This window comes from Halichoeres trimaculatus, unplaced genomic scaffold (assembly GCF_033239565.1).
Source record: "Halichoeres trimaculatus isolate MK-OKI-2021-1 unplaced genomic scaffold, fHalTri1.1 fHalTri1_scaffold_13, whole genome shotgun sequence".
NCBI lineage: Eukaryota > Metazoa > Chordata > Actinopteri > Labriformes > Labridae > Halichoeres > Halichoeres trimaculatus.
In genome coordinates, this window is record NW_027437191.1 from 16,457,578 (window position 1) to 16,482,011 (window position 24,434).

Below are 24,434 nucleotides of genomic sequence, written 5' to 3' on the forward strand. Positions count from 1 at the left end.
TTTTTTCTTGAAAATGTAGTTTAAGTCTCTTTTCTGCAGTACTGTTTCTTCTCCTCCAAATTTAAAATCTGCTTGTGATCAACCAACCAGACGCTTGTGTCCTAAGGAGTTTTCCTTCCCTCTTTCTTTTGCGTTGTGGTTCATACATTTTCATGTCTCCTCTCTGTCCTCCAGCGTTTAAAAAAAACAGACATCTACAGGTCATCACTATGGTAAAGGTCACCATGAAGCGTCAGGGAGGCGTCCACGCTCAGACATCCTGAGGAAGACCCTGGTCTCTGTAGCCTGAGGAAAAAGAGGATAGTGGAAGTGAAGAAAAGATTACTCAGAGAAAAACCTCTCAAAATCTGGAAATGAGGCTTTATAGCTACGCTTAGGAGGACTTTAATTAGCTCATAAAATTACTAAACAGTTTATGAAACTTTGTGGTGATGGCTGCTTTAGATCAGCCAAAAAAGGAGATGGAGGATGCAATCAGGAGGCAGTGTTTCAAGCACAGTCTTTCAGAGCTTAGGTATGATCCCATCTTCCCCGGGGCAGCAGATGAGAGGCTTAAACTTCATTAGAAACTGAATAGACACTCCTCTAAATAACAGGCCAAAGTTTTTGGAAAAATGATGAACTATAACAATGCGGAAAGACACTTTGCGTTTGGTCTGTTCAGGATTAGCAGGGAGCTGTCTGGGACTGGTGTCCTCTCGTGTGTTTGATAAATCGACTTAAACATCAAAAGAAGTCCTGATTGATCTCAAACTCATGTTTAAAGGAGATCACACCTGGGCCAAGACTTCTTTCATGTCTGGTTATTGTTTATAGACTGTTAACAACATATAATGAAGCCTGAGTTGAGGAAGACTGGCTGATCTTTATTTCAGTTATCTTTAAATAATTAGCTTGGCTAACATTTTCAAAGATGATGCCGAATGTGTTCCCCCTCTTTATGTTCCACACGGCCATGACTCTGAACAGACTCTTAGTGGTAGAGTTGACTCATAGGCAGGCTTGTTGTAACTATTCACTTGGAGACTCACAGCCCCCTCATCCCTGCTTCTTTAGACTCTTTCTGACCAGAAGTTCTTGAACTTTACTTCAAGGTACTTTTACTCAAAAAACTAAATTGTTCATCCTAATTATTGCCATGTGTCCTGATTCTGAAAATCCAGCCAGCGATGCTTGGAGAAGCAACAAACTACATTGCCAGTAGGGGTCAGTAAAAGAGACAACAGCCTGTTAAAAGCTGTGGTTCATATGCAAGTCCATTCATTACACAAACAGGACCATTAGTCTTAATGTTACTGTATGGAACGGCTCATTTGGTCATTATGTTAGCCGCATGCAGGGCTACAAATAATTAGCAAGTTAACTCAATGAACCTTGAAAGTAAGACAGGAGCAGAACGTCATATGTCTGGGGAATCTCCTGGAAAACCATTTTCCAACAAATTTGAACTGTGCATGCCCTATGCATAAACACGGAAGTGGTAACAGGGTGACTGAGAAAAGATCAAGAAAACATTTGAAGAAATGGACATTTATTACAAGAACATAGAATTAAACAGCTGTTATCAGCTGGCCAATCATTAAAGAGAAAGAGAAAGAGAAAGGGAATATTGGCTGAGGATCTTGAACAGGGTGTGTGTGGTGTTTCTGAGCCCAAGCAATATGGAAACTGCTAGGTGGAACAGGCACCACAGCATTGCCCCAATTGCTCAATGAATAACTCTACAAGCAGCTGTTTGATAAACCCTTAACATTTCACAACATACATTTTTGAAGGACCGAGGAGCATAAAAGGGAAGAGCCAAGCAGACTTGCAAAACTGATGGCAGTGAGCCTTGCTGGTTTGAGACTTCAGTTGCCTCCTTTATCTCATCTGTTAACCGAAAAATGTTGGCTGCGACCGGAATCACTCCCTATTCACAATATAGTGAATACACCATTTTGTAGTGCTGTCCGAAATCTGGGTGAGCATGGTCATTCACTATATAGTCCACTCAATGTATTCTACAATGCATTTTGAAAAGTAGTGTATTAGCAATGCTCACTATATGAGCAAAATATACCATCATGCATTGCGGTTTCAAACAGAAGAAATGGCTGATTACGTGATTACTGATTACAGATAACATTAAACAAATTTAAAAACTGTCAGAGAAAAACACTTAGCTCTCTGTTTAACGCTCACAACTTTGAGCAAAGAAACAAACAACACAGACGTTTGCTAGGAATGCACGATATTGGATTTTTATATCAAAACCCCTTTTGGCCGATACTGATAATCACAAGTTTGTTCGTTTTTTTCACCGTAAAGAAAGCTAAGTCTATCCTGTACTGGAATCTATATGTTACTCTTATTGTGACGGTCTTATTTGTTTAAGAAACACATAAAACAAGACAAAAAACATTTGATTTTATCATTAATAAGAAATGTATTATTTTTTCAAACTCAACACATTCAGTATTGAAATACAGAAAAATAATTTCCTTAGATCACATGAACTTTAAATGTACAATGCATTTTTAAACATAACCAAGTTGCATTTGATTATTTTAGAGCTACTGTAACAACCTGGTGACAGACAGAGCTTTGCAGTGCAAATAAATGAAGTGCTACATTTTATTTAAGGACCTTATTTTTCAGATGGAAAATAATAATAATCCTATCTGAATAGCACCTTCTTGACTGTGCCTATCGGCAGAAATTTTCATATCTGCTGATACCGATAAACGTGTTTTTAAGCTTTTATCAGCCGATAACAATATTGCGCCGATAATATTGTGCATCCCTAACGTTAGCCGCTAAACCAGCAATAGCGGGAGATGCATTCACTGGACCTTGTAATTCTCAAATACAGCACGAGTTGCTGCACAAATATATGGTTTATTTATTTAAAAAATTATGTGTAATAAGTATTTCTATTATATTTGGCTATTGCGGAAAATACAAGTATAATACTAGTTATGACTGAAATAAATACTGTTTTGCAGTGTTTGAGAAAAATTAGAACTGTAAATCCCCAGCCGTCTGTGAGCTACACGAGAGTAATTGCGTCACTGTCAGCAGCTGGCCAGTGAGCGAGTAGTGTCCGAAATGTTGTTTTAATTTGGCTGATTGATTGGACTATATAGTCCACTACATCTAATTCACTATATAGTGAGTAGTGAGTAGGGAATGAGTGAATGATTTCGGACACAACCATTGTGTTTCCTAAATCTACATTTGCTGTATAGCTGGACATCCTTTTCCAAAGGATTCGTTAGATCCCTTAATACCCCATTGTATCTGCATATTTCATCTTAGATATTAACACATAAGCACAATGTCCGCCTTTTAACAGCCTCACAGATGCAGTGATTCTGTCACTGGTGCATATAATGGTGGGGTCTACCATTATTAAATTAAATGCTTTGTTGGGGCATTAACCTGGCTTATGCATAATGCTAATCGCTTTACCACTTTTTTTTTCACCATTTGCACAAAGGTCTGTTTTCATCCCTAATGGCTGGACCTGCACATGGGCCTGGTCGCTAGACAGTAAGGCAATGTTTTGAATGTCAAGAACAAAGCTTGAGTTTATCAGGTTTTGAATGACGTCTTACTGGCCCAGAGATCACGAGAAGGGTCTGAATAATGTTTCTGAAAGCATTTCTTTTCTTGTGAATTTTATTTATTTAGTTTGGTTTATTAACATCTGAATGACATTTAATGGAACTGGCTTTTTAACATATCCTCTTTGTGTTAATGAGTGTGTACGAGAGGAACACTTACCATCAGAAACTTTGGTTCATGAAGCAAGAAAGCGAAGGGAGGAGAAAAAAAAACATGAGATTTGGTTAGGGTTGAAAAAATTGAGCTTCACTCTTTAACATCCATTAAATATGAACACAGAAATTGACTGAATGAAACATGATTATTGCGCAGATTTATCGTAGCTTTGCAATAAAAGAGAAAATGTTCAACAGGATCATTAACTCACATAGTTTATAGGATCAAATGAACCTAAGTACAGGAACACAACCCTATTTTGTTGAATCAATGAGCAGAAAACACAACGATGAGTAAAAGGAATATGAGCTGATGAAGGAACTGAAACAGAGAGGGAGACGGGAGGCGGGCAGAGAGTGGGAGGAATAATGAGAAAGAGATAGAGACAGAGAGGGAGCAGGGATGGATCAAACAGAAGCAATCATTAAAGGCAGAAAGAGACGCAAGAGTAAGGCGATCCATGTGAGCAGAGTAATACAATGATCATTAGAAAGATGGAGGGAGCAGTGTACGGCAAAGAGAAAGATAGAGGGATCTTTTTATCAAAGATAGAGATAAATAAACTGAGTATACAGACTCATTAATGAGAGCAGGAGAAAATTGATTAAACTGTAAAATATCAAAGTGGTTCCCTGCGTGGAGAAAAGGAATAACTCAGTATGAGCTCATCTCCCAAAGCAGCATGAGCATGTATTGAGCTGATCAACTGTTGAATAATAATTTATCTGTGAGGCAAACAGCATGCATGCTTTTACCCCGAGAGTATGGCCTTAGTGTTCACTTTGAATATTCATCACGCTTGTAGCAGTGTGCGCTAACAGGCGTATGGGTTTTAGCAGCAACAGTTAAATGAGGTGTATGCCCAGAGGCCTGAGCAACAGCGGGAGCAGTGAACAAAAACCCACCAGGGGGCTGCTCCCTCCCACACATACACAATTACTGCACCTTACACACCAACACAGATACTCGCTGGCATGTGTGTTCTAACATTTGGTTGCACACGCAGGCAGCAATTACCTCACAGAGTCACACTCATGCACACACAAGAGACGGAGCTGTGGTAATTCAAAGGCAGCGTCTGTGCAATGAGAGAACAAGGAGTGTGTGTGCACGTGCACTTTCCTGTGTGTTGTGTCGGCACTTGTTCATGCATCATTGCCAGAGGAGAAGACTACTTTCTGACAGGGAGGGAGGTAAAAATACACAGTTGTTTTCTACTGCATCCATTTATGCTTTCTCTATTTACTGAGTCTTTTTTTTTATTCCATGAGACAGATATTTTTTGGAAAAATAGTTGTGCAGAGTGTAATAGCAGCAGCTTCTATCAGACTTAAGTCGTATTACCCCACAGAGCAGCTCATGAATCTCATCTTTTTTTGCAATGGTGTTTTAGAAAACCCATGTTTTAGCCTCTGTCTGTCTTAAGGCTCCCCACTCCACAGAACCCCTTCCCCCTGATAAGCCAGCCCTCTGGAGGCCTGTTGAAGTAGACCTTGGTGTTGAAGCCCCATCCCCCTAACACGTCCAAAACCAGTGAAGAGATCCCTATAAGATGACCTCATCATTTCAGCAAGTCTCGCAAAGATTTTGTAAAGATCTCTTGCTGTATCTGTTAAAGATGTATTTACAGACACATCAGGGGTTTATACAACATAAGAACATGTAGGGGGTTGAACATTTATGTGATGTGATGTTGAAAAAGTCTCTCTTCTAGATATATGTCTGACTGTAATCCACAATTTAAAATGAGATTGTTAGCGCTGAATGAATTGTTTCTAAATAATATTTCTCAGCATCCTGATAGGGTTGGAAAGGATCAGATTGATCCGAATTGGCACATCAAAGTCTCTGTGACTACACTACGCTAGCTGACAAAGTTTATCAGTGAGAACTAGGCCTGTCACGATAATCAATAAATCGATTAACTGAACGATGAATAAAAATGTCCTTGGTAAGTTTGCTAGCCCCGATAAACTGACACGTGCATGCATGTTTGTTTTCCTCCTCTCCTTCGACCAAAGAGGCTGAATGAGAAGATGGCTCACTACGTCTATCTTTCCTAACATCGGGGTGCATAGGTTCTATAGCGGATTTATAGCGGAGTGAGCAACTGTCAAAAATGCGATCTTTGGGGTGAAGACGGGGCTGCTTGCGCATACACACAGAGACAGCTGAAGCGAGCGTCCTGAGGGGAAAGGAGGAAACACACGCTAATATGAGTGATGGCACGAAAGATACAGTTCTTAAGCCGCCTGCCACAGTCCCAGTGTGGGAATATTTTGTTTTTTATCAGAATGAACAAAGTGTGAGCTCATGAACACCAACGAGTTGATATGTTGCATTTGTTTGAAAATAGTGGCGACGAAGAAGAAGAGGGTGGTGCAGCGAAGCCTTGTTCATTGACAATCTGCTCTTACTGAGGCTTTTGGTCGGCAAAGTTGATAGAAATAAAAGCGCCAAATGGTGGGCGCTCAAAGACAGCTACATTGCCAAAGAAATGCAGCCCTTCTATACAGTTGAAAGCCAGAAATGTTAAAAATGTTTTTATTGTTGTTTTTTTTTGGAGTTTCATTTTGTCTTTAGAGACAGGGTCTATGTTTTATTGTTTTTGATTAGTATTAATTATTTTCATTGACGTGTTATTTTCTAAGAGAGTCCATTTCATTTTCATTGTATTTTTTTTCTCTTTCTTGTTTGTTAAATTTATCATATTTTTTGTTTAATTTATTTCATTTTAAAGATCCTGACCTTTTAATTACAGTTAAATACTCTTATTTAAAGTCTATCTAAATTAAAGTTTCTTGCTTTTGATATGGTGTACTCACTTTATTATCCCATTTATTATAATTACATCAATGAAAAAATGGAAAAAAAAAATCAAAATTATATTGACAATAATATTGTTTATCAGCAATAATATTTTGGAATATTATCATCTAGCAAAATTTGTTATCGTGACAGGCCTAGTGAGAACAGATTTCTGTGTTTTTCTTTGCTGAAAACCATTTCTTGGATTGGTTTTGTAGTGATGATGGACTAAAGGCTCAAACACAGGCTAAACTGTCCAACCCACATGCAGCAGTTATTCTGCAGTGGTCTGTTCAAAATTGAGAGTCTATCAGTAAAATGAAGAGTGAGTTGATATTAGCTCTGCTTGAAAGATGAGCACTGGCAGGACATTACCAAGATTCACTGTTATCTATTACGGTATCTTTCACTATTAAAAGTCACGAAACTATGGTACAAACTTGCAAAGTTTTCTTGTTATCACATTTCAAATGACAGCACATTACCTTGTCATGTTTTATTTGGTAAAACGTTGCTTGAACAAAGAAAAGTGATGTTAAAAAGATCTGGTCTTTTTGAGAATCATGTCAGTTTGAATATCCAGCATTGATACTTTAGATACATGTTTAAAATATGGGAGAGCACAACATTTATCCTCCAAGCAGAACACAGGTATCTAAATTTGGAAGTGAACTTCAAATATCATGTGTAGGAAAACTCACAAATAGGCCACTGAAAGTGAAGTTAAGTTTCACTGACCTATTTTCACAGTATCTATCAGCTGTGGTGACTCTATTTGGGTTGTGTTTAAAACTAGTGATAACCCTGACCTAGATTTATTTCTGCCAAATAACAATCTGAGAGCCTCTCTATGATTAAAAATTTCCAATAGACAGGAACCTGTATTTAAGGTTTGGACACTTAGTAATACAGACTAATCATTTTGTGCAGCCTTTTGTAACAGTCCCAGAGAGGGACATTTATAAAACACAACCTCTTTTGTTGGCTTGTAAATGAGCGCTTCATGGTTCCTCTGAATGTTGTAAGGTCACAGCTCCATTCGCACAGCAGTGTTGGTACTTCCCAAGTGTTGGCATTTTTAGTCAGTTTTGAGCCGACATGTAAACACAGACTTTTTCAAAACCCAGAGGAAGGAATTTTTTTTTTTAAGAGAGAGCGCAAACATAAAGGAGATGAGGCGTAAACTGAAAAGAGAGCAGTGGAAAAGACTCAGACAGAAAGACTGAAAACAGCTCTTTGAGTACTGACTTGCGAGGATAACCATGTCCATTCCCCAGAAGATGCTCATTATCCATCCCACCATGATGACAGCTGTCAGTATCTGGATGAGCGCCGCCGCCACGTTGAGCCAGAACACACAGCAAAGCCCTCGCTCTGAGATCAGATCGCTGCGAGCTCCACACAGCACCGTGAACGCAGAGATGAACGTACCTGTGAGACAGAGAGAGGCGTGACTTCCTGTGACTGAAAAAACTATGAACAACAACAAAACCAAACTTGTTGCCTGAGTCTTTGGGAAATGTGCTGTAGAGTTTAAGAAGTATTATTCAACACAGATTTGTGAGTGTTTGTTTACTACTTTAAAGATTTAAACAGAAAGTGGAACATTCTTAAAGTTTTTTTCCATGTAGCCCATCTGATTTTCCATCTTCACTCTTGATTACACTGCTGCACACATGAATATGAAATATACTCACACACAACACATGCACAGATAACAAAGGAAACTGAAAAATAAGAAAACACTTTCAGTGAAGTGATTTACACAGCCCCCACATCCAAAAACCATCTGTTAAGTTGGTGTTTACTACAAAGCTCACATTCACTGCTTTTATTCTGTACATTGGCTCTTTTTGGCCTCTCTGCTTGAAAAACACAAAATTTGTCTCCATGCTGTGTTTAGGCCAGCATGACACAAAGACTCTAGAGAGTTTACATTCTTTTCAAGGACAGCAGATACTTTACAGTGAAATAAACCAGAAGAGACATGATCTTGTCTTAGCTATAAACATGACCCAACAGCCCTTAACAAACAGCTTTTCAACTATATGATGTCAGCTTATACCTCACTCACTGAACATGCTACTGTTTAGCAAGGGGTTCAGCATTTTAATAAAGCCTGTTAGAACTTGCTAAAAGTGTTTAAGATTTTTGACACGTGATACGTCACATATTTTAGATCAGGCAGTTGCAGGCTGCTCTTGTGATCTGTCTATGGTCATATGCCCAAATGTACTACTTAAGTCTTGAAGATTTACAGTTTGATTCTTGCCATTGTTTTAATTCAATCCCATTATCTTTTTTTTAAATTGTCTCAAATAATCCATCATAAGATTTCTCACTTAAAACTAGTGCTGCACGATTTGGGGAAAAGTTGCGATTTGCGATTAGGTGGACAATTTTCGGAATAAAAATCAGAATTACATGTGTGCTGACATTGCGATTGCGATAACCTCTTTTGCGATTACTTAATTGCATGTGCTGACATTGCGATTGCAATAATCGTGCAGCTCTTCTTAAAACCTCAAAATTTTACTATCATGAAGACTCAAGAAATTGGCAATTTGGCTTTGAGAATATAAGTAACAAAGAAAAAAACAGACAATAAAACAAAACCAAAAAAAGACAAAAAACAGGAAATAAATTCATTCATATATTTCTTTAAAGACTCTGCACAGTACTTGATGTCTTCTTGAGATTACTCTAAGATTAGAGGCTAACTACTACTTTAGCCAATCCCTGCTATTTCTCTTGATGCTATGACCTGTCAGTATTTATCTTTAGCTGTCCTCCAAACAGAGACTCTGTTACAAATCTGATTCAGTCAAAATAATTGTTAAAATCTTAAGAATGGTTTTGTTACGGCAGCTGTCAAATAATAATAATAATAATTATATTAGTTGTCTGATTCTCTTTGTATATAAAGAAAGCAATGTGATAAGGAAAGGTTGAGAAAAAGGTTCTATCATCTTTCTTTTTATTTAAATGTAGACATTTTGTGGCATCCTGACAGAAATCAGATGGACAACTCAATGCTGTCTATCAGTTTGATCAGCCAATAAACATATGTAACAGGAACTTTCATCTCATTCCCTTTCAGAGGATTGCATGGTATGTCTTGTTAAACAGAAAAAAAGCCTCAAGGCATCAAAGACTGCAGAGCAACTTTGGAAAACAATGTGCTTCATTATATTACATTTCTGAATTGCACTAGTCAGGATGAAAGTATCACAAAAAAATGAAGCTCTGCTGAGTTTTAAGATCTCAACAGGTTAATCACAGAAAGGCAAAGAGCTGCTTGACTCAATCCAGCTGAGAGTGGCAGATCTATGGTGAACACAGCTGGGGGTTATTTGGCAGTAGTCCATCTAGGCTTTAGAAAAGAGCTGAAAAGAGGCAGACATTGATGCTCTCATTCACAGGGCTGAAAACAGGATTACGTCTGAGGACAATCCTTGTATGCCTGATTGAAATCCAATACCCCTCTTTCTCCTGTCATCTGGAGACCTTTCCAGTTCACTGTGGGTGATACTGCTCTGTGTGTGTCTCTGCTCTGTGTGTATCGCTCATAGAAGCAGACAAATCAGATTACTTCATTACTGGATGTTCCCATAACTACATCCCCTCAGGAGCAGGATATAAATGACATGATTTTACATTTCCGCATCTTGAATCTACTTCTTACAACTTAACACATTCAGTCATTCCCCTATTGAAATCTACCTGCTGTGTCCTCTGTGTGTCCTCTGTGTGGTTATTCTGCATTGACTCACGGACAAACTGGCTGCAGGGATGCTGGGAACATAACAGAATATGACACAACTAATCAAGCATCATGCCAGGGAAACCAACCAGTTTTACCAAACAAATAAGAGTGACAAAACAAGTAATTTGCTCCATAAAACTGGTTGCTTTCCTTGGCATGATGCTTAAATAGCTGTGTCCTATTCTGCTACACAGCTAATTTCACTTTGCCAGCTTCAGAAACATGGGAAACTTCCTCAGCAGTGAAAGAAGAAAGTCATTCTTTTAGACTAGCAGCACCTGCAAGTCATTGAAAAAGGTGTTTTTGAATGCCTGGTTAAACTTTGGGAACAAAGGCACAGTTTGGCATCGTGTAAATATTTTTTAGACTGCCTCTCCTGAAGTAAACAGAGTGTGTGTAAACACACATGAGCAGACTCAAAACTTGTATTCTATATTCTAATGAGCTTTACTACAGATGTGTGGAGCTCTGATGTTAAACCTCTTTTGTTTAATTCTAGATTGGTTGGACATGAGCTCCAAACTTCCACAGACCACACACTTCATCAAGCAGTTAATTTGAAAGAAATACAGAAAGTCAAAACTTCGCGTTCGGTCTCATTGATAGCAAGAATTTCTTAAACCCTTTGCACACCAACAGGGACTAGGGATGGGTACAGAATTAGGTACTTTTATTGGTACCGACCAAATTCTTTTAAAAAGTACCAGGTACCAATTCATGTAAAATCAAAAGGTACCATGTTTAGGTACCTGAATGCATCTTTGTGACTGTAAGGGAGTGGAAGAGTAGGCGACTTTCCTTGCTGGACATGAACACAGCATTGCAAGGTTATATATGGAAGAATTAGCATGTTAAATTGAAAAAAATGTATATTTTATTAATAAACAAATTTATATGTTTTACCACATAAACACAAAAAAGTACCGAAAATTGGTACCATTAAGTACCGGTACCGATTGCCAGGTACCGGGCGTCTGTACTGTATCGTTTCAAATGTGAAAGGTTCCCATCCCTAACAGGGACGCAAATCAATGGCTTGAAATCGCGAAAAATTTGGAGGCACTGTATTTGATCTCCACAGCTATTCCACAACAATGTCTTTGTAATTGTTGTCTTTGTAGTTTTTATGTATTTTGTCGTAAAGAACTGGGTGCTGGGACACAAACACAATCAATGTTGAATGTTTTGGTATGTGACGAGTGTTTTGATTGGTCAGATGTGTATTCGTCGCAAGCGAAACTTTGGAAAAATAGACCTTGGTCTAAAAAAATAAAAGCCGCAATTTCGCTCAGCGAAGAAACGTTGCTGGTGAGAAAGCTCACATTGAAAAACAGAAGGTTTAAAAAAAAACAAAAAAAAAAAACATGCGAAATATTTGCAAGAAAAATACTCGTCGGGTGTGCAAAGGGGCTACATGGGCTACATTCGCCTGGCAAGTACATAATAGTTTCATATATTAAAATACTACAACTCAAATGAAAATCCTTAAAGCCTGAAAATCTGTGAATGGAATTTAAAAAATTTACTTTTCTAAAGTTTCTTGAATTCAGAAAATATCCTTATTCCAATAAACTAGACCTGTCAAGGTTCAGTTTATTGCCATTCAAAAACATGTTACAAACATGAAGGTATGGAAAGGATTACCCAGGGTCCAGCAACATACAGAACAATAAAATCTTATTTCATAAATAAGTAAATAATTAATCTGCCTTAAAACCTATAATAAATAGGAAACAGTTTAAAAAATGAGCAACATGTGTAGAAAAAATGCAGATGTTGGACCTTAAGCGCTGCATTTGAGCCTCTTCTGTAAATCTTTCTTATTTGATTGACATATTTTTACCCTATAATTGTAACCCAGGCCTATTTCTTAGCATCTTGTATCTTTAAATTTGTTTTTTTTTCTAGACTTGTCGTGAGAATGTGACAATTATTAAGTCTAGTAAGAATTTTTTTTTTTTTACAATCAGCTGTTTTTCAGATATGTTTTATGTCACAGCACAGTGTGAGTGACACCATTTGAAATCGTAAACAGACTGTAAGACAGATTGTGGTAAAGTTAATTACTTCTGTTTGTTTTTGTTCTTATTTTTTTTGTTCAACGATGTTAGAAAAACCTGATGTTGCCTTACAAATACAGATGACTAGTGTCATCCTCACAGAGGTAGCAGATGTTGTTGATAAACCGTTTATTAGATGATAGAAACAGCTGATGTGTAGTCTCACTCACTGCAGGCTTTTTCTGTCCTTTTGCAAATGTAAAGTAGAAAAGAGGAAACACCGAGTGTGACACAAGACATTCCTTGTGGGCAATGTGTGCATCATGACCTCTGCCCTTTTCTCCCTGCTGGCCCCATTTCTTGTCACATCAGAAGAATCTGAAGAACAGAGAAAGACAGCCAGGTGGAGGCGGGGACAAAACCTTGCCAGGCTGCCAGCTGGACCTTGTTTCTCTGGGGCTACATTTCTTTACACTCTCTATTTTCATTTCCTTTCCTGGTTTACTATAAATTAGCAAAAGTATGAAAGCCATGCCGTAGGGAGTCTGTCTAAAAAAAACATGTACAAACCAGATATTGACTCTACTTGTCTCATAATCTTTGACAAATCTGACTGTAGATTAAAAGTGTTTACTTTCACATGGCCTGCTCTGGCGCTATCTGGAACAAATTCCATAAAGTCAAACTGTGGCTCAAGCTCAATCCAAGAATAGTAACCAGCCCTGGAAAAGTAAGGGAAAAAGAGTCAGTGTTACCATGTGTAGTACAAGAGATGAAATAGATATTTGCTTTTCCATTTCAAGCTTTAGTGCTCTGCTCATTTCAAAGCAACCGACAGAAAGAGCAGCAGCATCGAGCTAAAATCAGATCCAACCACAGCTGACATGTTCTGATCAGACAGAGAAATGTTCAGGTCACAGAGGACACGCCCACCAGCAGATGCTCTGGCTGCTGGTGGAGCTGCCCACCTCCACACATGAGCCATGATTGACAGCGAGCTGGTGGCTGAATGGTAACACATCACCTCCATCTTTTGAATATGAAACAGGATTCAAACACGATGGATGTGTTCAGTTTTTATATTTGACAACAAATTTAGAAACATTCATCAAATGTAGGTTATGTACAGTATACTCTATCAGAAGTGACCCCAGGGGGAATAAAAAAGCTGGACAACACAACAACTCTCCAAAAAGTGAAACCAAAACTTTTAGAACTCCCAATGTTGACACCAATAGAGGTTATATATATAAATATATAGTATTTCATCTCCTCTTTTTTGAACAGATAAGGTATAGATTAAACTAGAAAATTATCAAAAACGCAAACTAAATTTTTCTCTTGCAGCTTCTGTCATCATTGTTTGTTCTTATCATGCTGGTCTAAGTAAAAGTGTTCATTTCTTTGGTTAAGTTTGATGCCAGAAGCTCCTGTTGCCCTGCACAGTCCAACAAAATCATTAGCAAAAAGATGTAAAAATTCTGTGATTGGATTTATTATGCCTCTGAAGGCTGTGAGAGGGAAGCTGACGAATGAGTCACTTTGCAGCAAAGGAAAGTTTAACTCCTTTTTGTACATTTCCCACTGCAAATATTAATTCACAGTGATACATGTGGTTGGTGTAAGAAGCAGGATGAGATTGTTGTGCCATAAAAAACAATTTATAAAAGTACAGAAGAAGATATGGGAGGTTCCACTTTGCCTCTGGGAACACCAAATCTCTTGTAGTTTTCTCTACGAGAGATGGGACATCATGATTGACAACTCTATTTAAAAATGTGGCTCCTGGATCTATCCCAGATAAGCTTCAAACCAAAACAAGAATCTCTTTTGCTGATGAGTGACAGCGGTTAGATTGCTACTGTGCGTATCATGTCAATGAAATCAACAGTCACAGAAATGTAGCATTTTGTAATAGCAGGAGAAGGTTGTGGCGTGTCGTCCATAGTTATTTGTAGTCAACGCTGCAGACCTCAAGACTTGAGCACAGTTCACAGCCAGGTGTTTGTATTGGTGTTTGCTTATTTCACTGCTTACCAGTCACTTAGAGATCGCTTTATCTCTCTGCTGTTTGTTATCAGCACATATCCTCATCATTAAGCTACAAGATGTTCTCTTGTGGTTCAGTGGAGAACATACCATGTGATGCACATCAACAGCTGACATGGCTCAGCGTGACTTCTTCCCCGGCTTTGGAAAACCCCTTTTGCTGCTTGTTGCAACAAAGTAAGCCTCTTGTTTTTAGTTTTTAAACTTGTTTGAGCTCAATACTGGCCTGCTTTAAATAACAACAGTAATAAAAAGGGTGATGGACATACTAGAAGCGGGAAAATGCAAAAAGCTCTATTCGTTTGCAAATTCTTGTGCCATATTGCATGGTTTCATTTGATCTGTAGTCAATTTGAAAAAAAAAAAAATGGTGAAGCGCAGCTGATGTTTTGGCAGTGCTTTTTCATTTTCCTATCACTTTCCCCTTTTTTCCATTGGCTTTTAAATGTTCAGTGGAACGTCTGAAAAAGACAGAAATCTTTTAATTTCAAGATTCATGACCCCAAAATTAAACAGATTCTCAATTGGAGGTTTTAAAGCTGTTGGCTCTTTAATCTGACCAGGATCAATCATCCGTCTCAGTGTGAATGAATGTGCTCAGTTGGATATTAAATTGAACAGATATATGAGCTGAACAATCCTCCATTGCAATTAAAAGGCTTTAATAAATCTTAAACGCCTCGTTTCCAGGAATCTTCTTTAACAATCCCCCATTTGTGAGAAGCTCTTGGATTCCCTGTATGAAGCGAATGTGGGAAATAATGTGTGTGCGCCTGGATATTACCCAGACTGATGACTATAATTACACAGAGAACTCTACAAAGCACCCACTGGTCGTGTGGGAGGTTAATGATGGTGTGTTAAGTGTGTAAAAGACAGAAAGAGACAAAGAAAGAGACATGAAGAGAGAGAAGAGAACCAGGGGAAGAGCAAAGAGTGAAAGTGAAAGACGAGAGAGAAAGTTATTCTCAGGAAGTTTTGGAAAAGGAAAGGAAAATTATGAATTAGATTTCACTGAGTAAAGAAATTCAACAAAGGGGAACAGCTGGTTTCGATGGTAGCAAGTTGATGTATCTCTTTCAGGAAATCCTGTTATCAGAATGATAACGGTCTAAGAATATGAGACAATGCGGAAGTGCTAAAATCTGCTGTTTCTTGAGTGTTTGCTTGAGGCTGGCTCCGGAAGTACGGGAAGTCACATACACACCAAGCCAAAAAAAAGCCATTTTCAAAGCAGAAATTAACCTTTTTACAGCCTGGTTCAAAAAACATCTCCTGCCTGAGTCGCTAATTTTACTATCGGCACCCACTGTGCGGGGGGTGAATTTTTTTCTAACTCGGCCATTCAGAGGATATTAAGATCACAAGCTCCCCCAATAAGAGGCACAGCTGAGGGTCACACGACCGACAGGCGCCCCATGGCTGTAGGCAAAGCCCTTGCCACTACCAATATGGCTGCTGTATAACGTTTTCCTTTTCAGGAACAGACGGGTGAAGTTGGCAAGACTACATCTATGTTTTATACAGTCTATGGAGAAAACACATTGACTAAAGTTCACATGTTAAAGTAAAGATATTGCTGGTCAAATATTACCCCAATATTATTAAACTTTTCTGAGTCAAATAATTACTTAATGTGAATTGCTTTTGAAAAATGAAAGCATTTAAAGTACTTTTCTTTAAACATTGGAGTCTTACAATGTAAGAGTATCGTAAAGAATAGATGTGGCTACATTATATTTATTTCAAAAACAATAATTCAGATCTCTAGTATACCATGGAATATTTATGGCAAATAAGTTAATAAAAGAACAGACAATGGTGTATCTGGAATGAAACATATGTTAAGGTTCATACCTCCACACTCTGTCACAGGTTGCGCTACAGAAACTGAACTAAAGGCAAGTGTTTGTCTAATTTGAAGTGAAGATTCTCTTATTAATCTTGAGATGAGCCACATTAACCTCTAAAGTCCAGTCTTATCTTTAGATATTTTAAAAAAACCTGCCTGAAGAGCTTGTAAAGACCAAAAAATCTGCATATGGGGTAAAGAAAATGTTTTTTTTTTGTTTTTTTTTTTGTATTGACACACTAATCCTATTTCAAAAAACTTGCACATTTTGTACCCCATTGGCAGATTTTCCTTACTTTTTTAAGCAGTTCACCGTAATTTTTTGCTCTTTAATGTTTAGAAAATTGACATATTAAGTCTAATAAGATGTCATTAACTAGTAGAAAAAAAAGGCAGAGAAACATTTACTTAGATTGCAGTTTTTACATTGTGGACAGTGAAATATTGCAGCTGAGATAAGGTTTGTGCATGGTTAATAGAGTGCACATTTAAAACAATGCACATCATCCTTCATTTGACAAACTTCAAACGTGAGCTTAGGATGTGACCATGGGTGTTCAGCTTGAGAATCATCATCCTTTTCTGCTGTAGCCATCGTTAATGCCACTAAATGAACGTCCTGATCTGTAAGAAAAAACAGCTAACCTTTCTCACATCATTGCCAAATGTTTGCTTCACATGGTTCCATCCTTCAGCAGCAGAAATCAATCAGCAACACTCGCCAGGGGACGTCAGAGCAAGTGTGCTGAGTTAAGAGCATTGATAGAAATGTAGTGAGGTCAAAAGTACAAAATTTGTTTTTCAAATATAAAGTAGTTAAAGGTCAGGTATTTTTCAGATGAAAAAAAACTCAAGCAAAGAACAGATACTCAAACAATGTAAAAAGTAAACTACTCAAGCAAGTTTTCTTTGTTCCCATCTACTGCTGTACATGACAGTGTAAAAATGTTAGTGCCTGATGAAACCAAAATCTTGTCTCTGAACCTTAAAGTAGTTCCTGTCAAATCAAAATGGTTTTTTTTGGTTTGCTCTGGAAATCAACCTGGAGCTTTTGTAATCTAATATTGCCATCTTTGGTACGAAAGCAAAACAGAGACTGGGGTGGTATCTAGCTGATTGTGTTTTTAAGAGTAGAGTCACTTAAGAAGCTGTCATAAGGGTTCAAAACATGGTACATAATGAGCCATGGAAGTGCTTCTAATGATAACTAACACAACTACTTAATGTTTAGTTTTGCATTTAAAAAACTTTATACAAAAAGGTTTTGTCAGAGCCTCATATTACTTTACCTCATATACAAACAGAAATATGCTTGTTTTAGCCAAACTAGGTGCCCTAGAATACACAATATAAACATTACGCACAAACATGTTGAGGAATTTCTTTTAGTGTTTTAATTGTATGTAACTTACCATCAGAACTCAAATATTTACAGATATTTCCATATTTTTTTCACACTTGAGGAAAAAGAAAACAGACTGCACTCCCATCAACATTTGACCAGCTGTTGGCTATTTGATTTATTATATCCCTGTCAATCATGAACCAGGGACCTATATTATCCAAATATATAAGGCTGCCAATATAAATGTAATTCATACCATAGAGCACTTTAATGAGCAACAAGGGGTTAGTGCTACAGTTCCTGGTTGAAAACAACATCAAGACAGTTGGAGACAACGCAGAGAGATACATCTAACCTATGAGTACTTTTCATGGTAACACCTTTCAGCAGCCGCAGAAATTCACTCAGCAGCATGGACGTGTTTCTGCAGCACAAAGGCTTTTATAAACCTCAAACGTTCACAATATGCACGCCTAATGGAGAGTTGGTCGGAGTCAAAATACAGTAAGTAGGCGTTCATTTATAGGCCCACTATAAGCAAACCACAAATCCTTTGTCCCCAAACCCAAACTGCCAACATTAGCCTCACAAGGCCTCATAAAATAGGAGTCACCCAGCTCACACACACTTGAAAACACCCGGAGGCAAGATGTCAACATGAAACTGATCAAGTGCCTGCAATATTATATGACTCCTGCCACCCACACACTCGCACACATACACAGAGGGCTAAATCATACATTCAGTTAAAAATCTGCGCCTCAACCTTTCCTATCCTCTTATGGTAAAGATCATAACATACTGAGAGCAGTGATATGTTTACTCAAACATAATGTAATTATTTACAGCTGACAGCTCTGATAACATTTGTCTGGACTAAAAGCTTCAGTTGGACTTGATAATAGATTTACACTCTGTCTTCATTACAGTGTGAGGACACTCTAAGGTTCTGTTGGGGAAATGTCAGGCGGGATTAATGTGAAGTGGACCCAGGAGAGGAAGCTTGTCAGATTGAATCCACCAACTCTCCGTAGAGCTCTGAGTGCAGCACTAGGTCACTAAATATACTGGGTGTGGTGGAAAACACACACACACACTCACACACACACTGTTCACTCACACTCTGAGCTCATGAAGACAAAACAGGCCACTGAACAAAATATATATTTTTTGTTTGTTTTAGACCCATTCTCAGGTTTGCTTTTCTGTTTGAAGTCAATACAACACATGAATCATGTTTAGCATTGAAATGTCAGCAAAAACTGCCAACTATCACACATTTTTCATTTTAACTCTCATACTGTAAATCTGTGGTCTTAAAAGGCAAACTTTTATTCTGCATAAACCTACTGCATACAGAATGACAACTAAGTCTGTTTAAGCTTCTCTTCCTCTGTAAGTCGTCCTGTGTGCCATACACCTTTACTCCTCTGGGGTCAAAATGACTCTACCCGGTTTTACTGTTATCATAAGCATTACTGAAAGTTAAAGAAAAAATCATTAATTCTGTTACACCTTTATTTTAACCCCAATCCAACCCATTAGCATGCTTTCCCCTTTTTGGGGGTTTAGGGAATTTAGACCTTGTTAAAAAAAAAAAAAAAAGGAATTTTCTGTTTCATGATGGCAAAGAATATCATTAAGGGTCCCCAGGACAACAAGGGTTAAATTAAGTGCTTTTTTCTGGGATCAATCAATGATAAGTTAACTAATTGTGGGTCATCCATGGTAATTTAGCTCGTTCAGTGAGCTTGTGCTCATCCATCAAGCATGATGCTTGAGCCGAACATTTAGAGTAGCTTAAACACTGGGACAAGCTAGCTTGTCCAGAATTAAAAAGAAAAACCTGCCTAAAGGAAACTACTCTCTTCTAAACATCTTCCTGTCCATCCACCTCTGTACTGTACCTCTGTGCTCGCTATCGCTGCTGCTCCTGGCTATTGTTCTTTGAAAAATAAGGTACCAGCACATCAGTCCCACAAACACAATGTTTCTTACTGTTTTTTGTTGTGAACAGATTAAAAAACAAAGATAGGTGGTTGCAGTGAGGTATAGGAGGAGCAACTAGTCATTGTTTAATTGCTATAATGCTAATATAAGAGCAGTATTCACCCTGAGCTGATGCTTATACCAATTACATTAACTACACTGCAAAAAACTTAAATCTTATCAAGTGTTTTTGTCTTTTTTAAGTAACAATTGTCTTATTATACTCGATATGAGCCACTTTCAACTTATCAATCCAGAAAAATGTCTTGTTTCAAGTTATCAGAGTACAAAAATGAGGTTTGAATCGCTTGTAACCAGTAAAAAAATCTGCCAATGGAACAAGAAAAAATTGCTTGAAAATTTCCTTGAGACTAGAACAATGTCTTACTACAAGTAACTTTTCTCTTGTTCCATTTGCAGATTTTTTTTTACTGGTTACGAGCAATTCAGACCTCATTTTTGTCCTTAAATAACTTTAAACAAGACATTTTTCTGGATTGGTCATGTGAATTTGGCTCATATTGAGTCTAAAAAGGAATTTTCTACTGAAAATAAGACAAAAACACTTGATAAGATTTCAGTTTTTGCAGTGTAGGCATCTTGTCTCACTGTTTATGAAAAGAAAGTTTCTAAATGTAAAGCACTGTCAAGTTTTTTGAGGTTTGTACAATGAGAAGAATCATAACTCAGGCTGCTGTGCCTTAAGTATAATCATTTCTGACAGTAGTCATTTGCCCTCAAAGGAGGACACTATTCTGATTTGTGACTGATTTACTAGAACATTTGCTTGAGACTAAAATAATGTCTTAATACGAGTAACTTTTCTCTTGTTCCACTGGCAGATTATTTTTACTTGTTTCAAGCAATTCAGACCTCATTTTTGTCTTTAAAGGTCCCATATTATGCTCCTTTTCTGCAGTTTAATATCGATCATTGATGTCTTCATGTAATGGTAGTAACATGTTTTCGTCCAAAAACCCAATAAATCAAGCACAGCAGCATTGTTTCCATCTGCTCCGGTCGACCACTCAGGTCAGACTTGGTCCTGATTGGTCGAAATAAGGAATCGCTGATGTCGGCAATCCTGGAAATTCCAAACAGCTTGTTTTAGGTCAGGATTTTACATTCACAAGCACTACTAAGTACAGATTTTGTCATTAAATATAACATTTTGTGGGCTGGGAGGAAAGCCAAAAATCCACAAATTTCACCAAAAGAATTAATAAAGTGATTTTTGCACAATATGGGACCTTTAAGTCTAAAAAAGACATTGTCTACTGAAAATAAGACAAAAACACTTGATAAGACTTTGATTTTCTCCAGTGCAGAAACTGAATATTTTGTCTGTTTCCTGTAATTGCACAAAAATGTAGTCCTTGAACTGTTACAACTTTGTCCTCAAGGGGTGCTTAAGTTTTAATCGAAGCTTTAATAAATTTGGAAAACAATTCTTTCTCTTCTGCAATCAAGCACCTTAGAAGGTGCCAGGTGCTGTCGGACTTTGTAAAATTGTATTGTGTGTGTGTGTAAGAAATCCACCTGTGGGTCTACAGGAGATTCTGTTCACCCCTGGATTTTGTCCAAATTCGATTACACATTTTTTTTTTTTTTTTTTCTGCAGGGTGAATATAACAAGCTGCTGTTGCCAACCATACTAAATTAGACCCAAATGGCATTGATACACACTTGTGCACTCAGACACACATTCAGACACACACGTGCATTGTGTTTGCTTCAGTCAGTTGCTATGGCAACTCGCCGCAGCTATTCAATAGAATGTCAAGGCACTCAGAGCAAACCGAACACACACTAACGCTGAGAAAACACACCCGGTGAGATATTGCTTTTATGCTTTGCCAAGGACAAATTTTAAGGCATCCTGTGAGGGACAATTTTAGGCCAAAAGGGAGGGAAGGAAGGATTATTTGGGTCACAGTGTTCGCTGACCTTGTTTTCTCATGCTGTGTATTTTTAACGTTTTCAAACACACATTGATTTGACATTTACCAGGATGGTTTCAGCACGGAAAATACTGAATGTGCTGAAAAGTAAGAGAAAAGGGAAAAACAGGGAAGAGAAAACACACCTGATTGAGCATCAGTTTATTCATTTTATATGATATCTTCTTAGGATGCTGCCTTTTTGGATTTTTCTGGAAAACACTTTTTGATTATGTTGCCTGTCACTGCCTGACTGCGCTAACAGAGATGACAGAAAGCCTGCGTATGCTCTGAAATGTATGTGCATGCTCATAGTCCTATTGTGTAACTTCTGTGTCTCTTCAGCAGTAGAATGGTACAGTCCAGCTCCACATGCTTTATCATGTTCAAAGAGGGGAGCTATATACAGTATATACACAGGTCATGCTGCACAGTGTGTGCATCTTAAGCCAATGAAAACACATTGAATGAAGGGCATTAGTGTATAGATATAGATATAGATATAGATATAGATATAGATATGAAAAATTAAAATCAATGGCTGAGAATGTCACCACTGATTTTTGAATACCTTTTTAAAGCTCCTGTGAGGAGTTTTTAGCTGCTGTAAAACAGTCATCAGCATCAACCATCAGCAACAAGATGTACAATTTTTGAATATCAGTATCTGACAATATGAGTGGTTTGACTCATGGAAAGCACAAAATCTGAGCTGGCATTTTAAAGAGTGCAAAAGTAAGTCAGCGCATGTGGGGTGGGTCCAATTGGTGACATGAAAAATGGACTGTGATACAATTTTCATACAGCAGAGGGTGCTAACTGCCTTTGAAATCCCCCGGTTTCTTGTGTGTACAGGAGAATCTGAAGTACAGTAATCTTGGCACAGCAGTGTCAAAAACAAGAGAAGGTAACAGCTGTAGCTGGACAATCTGTTTTAACTTAAATGTAAATTTTGATGCTTACGTTGATTGTATCCTTTCATTTACTAATTTCAGAGAAAAAGTGAATCTCAAGCTCATTTTTTCCCTCATATCACTTTCGCATCTTCTCAAAGTCTTGACAAGTAATTAAGTTGACATATCAGAACCACTTTGTCAGCTGATGATCTAAAAATAGCCTCCCCAGCCTATAATGATGTCACTACCTGCTGTGATTTTGTCTCTCTCATTACACTGATGATGTAAATACCCATAATGCTCTAATGATCCATGTCAGCGCCTCTATACCAACAGAGTGACATCTATTCACCACATGTAATTCATGCGTTAGCACCTAGCAGACTGGAACAGTGTGTTTCTACACCCTGATGATCTTTTTATAGCACGGGGTGTCTCACTTATACCTTTTTCTCTATCACACATGACTACACGCTGGCAGGAAAATGCACACTCTAATGCAGACCAACGTAAAACTGCGTGTTGTTCATTGAGTCCTGGTTCTTTCTATGGAGGAGCAATGAACAGTTTATTTTTCACTGCCTGTAAACTTTATATTCAACTTGGATGGTCACTCTTCATCCCTCTGTGTTATTTATTCATCCTGCCTTCATGTTTGTTTATCTTATTTCCTGGCATGCTCACTTAAACCCTCGGCTATAAACCCCCATGCTTGCATGCGACCAATCACTAACTGCTCTGTCTCAAGTTTCTCTAAATTTAAACTCTGCATGTGAACTCTGCTTCATGTTTACTCTTCTCTGCCCCTCACTTTGTTTTTTTGGGGTTCATCTTCTTATAAAGTAAAATGATTTGTTTAGTTTCAAACAAGCATGCAAAGGTAGTGTGATTTACAACTTACCAAGTCCAGGTATGAAGGTGTTCAGAAACAGACAGATCACAGCCACAGGGAAAGGCATTGTTGGTATCGCAGCTCGCAGGGGTCCCTTCTTTTCCCTCACCTCCACCACCACTCCTCCTCCCGCTGTTGGACCCGCCATGCTGGCTTTGGCTCCAAGGTTTTCCCCAGTCTTTACACAGCCCTGCTCTGTTCCTCCCTCTTTCTGTGCCATCTCTCTTTCTTGTCCTCTTTGTTCCTGAGTCTAGACTTGATAAACGAGTAAATTAACCACAGATGATCAGGTGTAGGCTGTGAGAACTGGATCAAATGGTCACAAGGAAGTTGCAAATATTTGGCCACTGTTAATATTTACATACAAGTAACAGCAGCATCAAGATTTTTTTGTAGTAGAAATATAGAGATTTATTCTGCACTATTTCTTTGAAAGTCAACTTTAAAAACTCCCTACAGTAAAATTCACCTGCTTAAAGTTTTCCTCCGAGAACAGTTATCTCAGTTCTTTAATTTCCTCCCTAAATCGCAGCTGAAGTACAGTCAAGAAGATAATCTCCAGTAAATCAAGATTTCTGATCACAAAAATCTTTTCTCCCACTGTTGAATCATCCTGGAAAGTGCCCACACTGTCTTACACTTTTATTACCACATCCAGCATGCTCTGAAGGAATGTGAAATTAGCAGCTCCTCCTCCCAGCTCTTTATCTCCAAAGGAAAAAAAACTCAAAGATGCTGCTCCTCTGAATCCTAGAAGTCACTTTTCTTTCTTTCCATCAAATCACACTCAACCCACTCTCCTCCAAGACAAAGTGCACACATCTCCTTTTTTTCTCTCTACTATGTCTCCCTCTTGCTCTATCCTCCCCCTCCCTCTCCTGCGTTTAAAGGAACAGTGCACCAGTGTTTACATGGTGTCATTATTAAATCACATCCAGCAAGCCATTATTAAATCCATTAAGGGAACGATGCACTGAATGACTCAGCTAATTCCACTCTTCTGGGGTGAAAAAGGCATGTAAAATATTGCCAAAATTGATATAAAAGATAATATTCTTTTTTATGAGAACACATTTTGCTCACTATTTAATTATACCTAAAGAGATAATGACCTGTCTCTGTTTGTTGGATT

At 38.0% G+C, this 24,434-nt stretch overlaps 1 protein-coding gene across 1 annotated transcript; it reads right to left on the reverse strand.

The window, feature by feature from the left end:
• Window positions 1–250: 250 nt before the first annotated feature.
• On the reverse strand, window positions 251–24,114 carry stum (stum, mechanosensory transduction mediator homolog). The gene is made up of 4 exons (XM_074685858.1): window positions 23,772–24,114; window positions 23,312–23,552; window positions 7,822–8,004; window positions 251–285 (listed from the first exon to the last, which is right to left on the reverse strand). Exons 2-4 carry the CDS (start codon window positions 23,520–23,522, stop codon window positions 251–253), a joined length of 429 nt encoding a protein of 142 aa, XP_074541959.1. The 5' UTR covers window positions 23,523–23,552; window positions 23,772–24,114.
• Between the last annotated feature and the right edge of the window lie 320 nt (window positions 24,115–24,434).